At 48.4% G+C, this 3,341-nt stretch overlaps 1 protein-coding gene across 1 annotated transcript in view; it reads left to right on the top strand.

Annotated features, from left to right (window-relative positions):
* Positions 1 to 3,335, top strand: part of PTPRT (protein tyrosine phosphatase receptor type T) — a 345,910-nt gene extending 342,575 nt beyond the window's left edge. The window contains exons 32-34 of the mRNA XM_031063401.1: positions 7 to 137; positions 1,044 to 1,179; positions 2,294 to 3,335. Of these exons, the coding sequence (XP_030919261.1) occupies positions 7 to 137; positions 1,044 to 1,179; positions 2,294 to 2,347 (321 nt within the window). The 3' untranslated portion in view covers positions 2,348 to 3,335. The remainder of the gene's footprint in view (positions 1 to 6; positions 138 to 1,043; positions 1,180 to 2,293) is intronic.
* The last annotated feature ends 6 nt before the right edge of the window (positions 3,336 to 3,341 follow it).

Genomic DNA, 3,341 nt, shown 5'->3' with positions numbered 1-3,341 from the left:
CCCCTGCAGTACATCGGCTGGCCGGCCTACAGGGACACCCCTCCCTCCAAACGCTCCCTGCTCAAGGTGGTCAGGAGGCTGGAGAAGTGGCAGGAGCAGTACGACGGCAGAGACGGGCGCACCGTGGTCCACTGCCTGTAAGTAAGGGCTGGGAAATGGCTGCAGCCTCACGTGTTGTGGGGTTGTGGCTCTGGAAATCTGGTGGTTTGCCAGGCTTCAGCTGGGGGAAATGGAGTTAAAGTACATTTATACTGCTAACTTCACACACTTCTGCACACTTCTACTTAATTTATAACTTCATGTGCTAACTACATTTATAATAATAACTTCAAGTTGAATGTTGTATTGCATTATAGCATCTTGGCTCAGGGATTTTGCTGATTGCAGTGAGAGATAGCTCCAAGAGCCCTGGTATGTTGTGGGTCTCCCTGCCACATACCCAGCTCTGAGCACAGAGCTCCTGTGAGCCCAGAGCAGGGATTTGTAGCACTGCAATCCCTGAGCTCCCTGTCCCCTGCTCCAGGGGGATGGGGAAGCTCCCCTTATCCCTTAGTCCTTCCATCCCTGCCCCAGTTCTACAGAACTCCACTTCCACAGACTCACAGAATGGTTTGGGTTGGAAGGGACCCCAAATACCACTCAGTTCTAGTGGACACCTTCCACTATCCCAAGGGTGCTCCAAGCCCTGTCCAACCTGGCCTTGGGCACTCCCAGGGATCCAGGGGCAGCCATAGCTTCTCTGGGCACCCTGTGCCAGAGCCTCACCACCCTCACAGAGAGGAATTCCTTCCCAATATCCCATCTATCCCTGCCCTCTGGCAGTGGGAAGCCATTCCCGCTTGTCCTGTCACTCCATGCCCTTGTCCCAAGCCCCCCTCCAGCTCTCTTGGAGCCCCTTTAGGCACACAAACCCTTGAACATCAGAGACCTTCCATGTGACAGCAATCTCTCCATTAGAGACCTGTCCGTGGGGTGTGAGCTGTGTGTGCTGTCCTTCCCCCAGCCTCACCAGCCCCTCCTTGCCCTGTTTGTCCCTCTGCCAGGAACGGCGGCGGCCGCAGCGGCACCTTCTGTGCCATCTGCAGTGTGTGTGAGATGATCCAGCAGCAGAACATCATCGACGTGTTCCACATAGTGAAAACGCTACGGAATAACAAATCCAACATGGTGGAGTCACTGGTAAGGCTTCTTTCTGCTCATTCCCCACCCAGTGTGTGTGCAAGGAACTTCAGGATAGGTAAAAAAATGTCAAAATTAGTTCAGGATGAATCAAAATGAATGGGAACATGGAGACACCAGAGTTAAAACTGGTCCTGTTTTAGCATGTTCAGTCAATCTTTCTGCTTCTCCTTCTGAGAAGAGGGGATGCCCTGGCAGAGTGATGGACCCTGTGTCCCATACCCAGCTGCCTCAGGAGGTCAAACCCCACAGGGCTGTCACCATGGCTGTGGGAAGAGTGGGGTTTGTCCTCCTGTCTGTGCAGGGATTTGTCCTCCTGCCCAGCCCAGTGCTGGGTGCTGTGACACATCTTGAAACCAGGAAGGGAGAACAGTCCAGCCTCAGGCCTGGCTCCCTGCAGCCCAGGAGATTAAACTGTCCTGAATTCAGTCATCTCCATCCATCACACTGAGCTCATGCCTCAAAAGCAACACGTGCAGTAAGGGCTGGAGGCAAATAATGAATAGTCCAGACTGGGGCTGTCTCTTTGAGTGCTTTTCTCTGCCTTTGATGACACCATCTCCCAGCCGTGCTTGCTCAGGATCACTCAGAGACACAACCAGTGTTTGCCTGCTCCTGCCAAAGGGTATAAGAGAGAGGGAGGAGGTATTTTCGCTTGTAGGACGAGGCTCTGAGGAATTTTCCCATATCCTAATGTGTGACTGTGCTCACAGGGGTCTGAGGATGAGGGAAGAGACGAGGATCTGACTCCATGTTTCAGAAGGCTTGAGTTATTATTTTATGATATATATTACATTAAAACTATACTAAAAGAATAGAAGAAAGGATTTCATCAGAAGGCTAGCTGAGAATAGAATAGGAAAGAATGATAACAAAGGCTTGTGGCTCGGACTCTCTGTCCAAGCCAGCTGGGCTGTGATTGGCCATTAATTAGAAACAACCACATGAGACCAATCACAGATGCACCTGTTGCATTTCACAGCAGCAGATAATCAATGTTTACATTTTGTTCCTGAGGCCTCTCAGCTTCTCAGGAGGAAAAATCCTAAGGAAAGGATTTTCCTTAAAAGATGTCTGCGACACTAATGCCATTCCTTTGTGTCCTCTCTTTCAGGAACAGTATAAATTTGTATACGAGGTTGCACTGGAATACTTGAGTTCCTTTTAGCCCAGCCAAGGGAGGGGACCCCACGATGTGCCAGACCCCAAACTCTGGTGGATGCTTCTCCCCTGTCCCACACTGGAAGGCAGTAACAAGTGTGGGGAGGAAAACTTCTCCTTCCTTCTCAGCAAGAGACTGAGGTTGCAGAGACCTCGCTGGAAGGAGGAGGCGATGCCTGTGTGTGCTGCTGCCTGCTTTCTATGGGAACATCTACTGCTTCTTAAATAACTTACTGTAAAAATTAGCAACGTGGGAGACAGGCTGAAAGACTGGACTTTCTAATCCCCTCTGACTTCTCTCCTCTTTTGGATTGTGTTTTTGTTCTGCTTGCTGCAGAGTGGGGAAGGAATGAAACCCTTAGGAAATTATCTTTTAAATGTCTCCTTTTTAATTTATAATTTTGTTCTCAAATCCCAGCCTTTTAATTTTTTAATTTCATGCAGCAGTCATTTGGGAAAACTGAGATAGCCATAGGGGATACATGAAATGTTTCATTACAATTTGTCTACCTTATCTGTTTCCTTTTATTTGTTTTTCCTAATGAAAAGGCCAACACACACACACACAAAAAAAAAATAAGACTGTGCTGGAATTCTCCTCCCAAATGTAGTCCCTTTAAGCATGAAAATAGATGGTGGAGATGAGAAGCTGTACACGGATCCACTGCCTCCACAGAAATATTTCCTCCCAGTTTCTGCTCGACTTCAGGGCTGTGCATGACCCAGTTCCATCCCTCTGGTCTGTGTCCTTTCACTGCTGGTGAAGCTGTTGAGGAGTTTCCCAGACACATGGACCTGAAGGTTAAATATTTCAAACAAATGGCATTCACCTGGCAACTTTGGTGACTTGGTTACCACATTTCCCAAGTATTAGCTGGGGTGCAGTGTGTCTCTGACAAACAGGGTATGAAGTAGGTATTATTGCTCATATACTATGTATGACTATTTTTTATTTATTATTTGTATTGCTGTAGAACTTAGGACCCCAAGTCACGCCAGGA

The sequence above is a fragment of the Geospiza fortis genome, unplaced genomic scaffold (genome assembly GCF_000277835.1).
Source record: "Geospiza fortis unplaced genomic scaffold, GeoFor_1.0 scaffold468, whole genome shotgun sequence".
In the NCBI taxonomy this organism is placed as follows: domain Eukaryota; kingdom Metazoa; phylum Chordata; class Aves; order Passeriformes; family Thraupidae; genus Geospiza; species Geospiza fortis.
The sequence above is the reverse complement of the archived record's forward strand: the minus strand, read 5'-3'. Positions and strand labels throughout refer to the sequence as shown.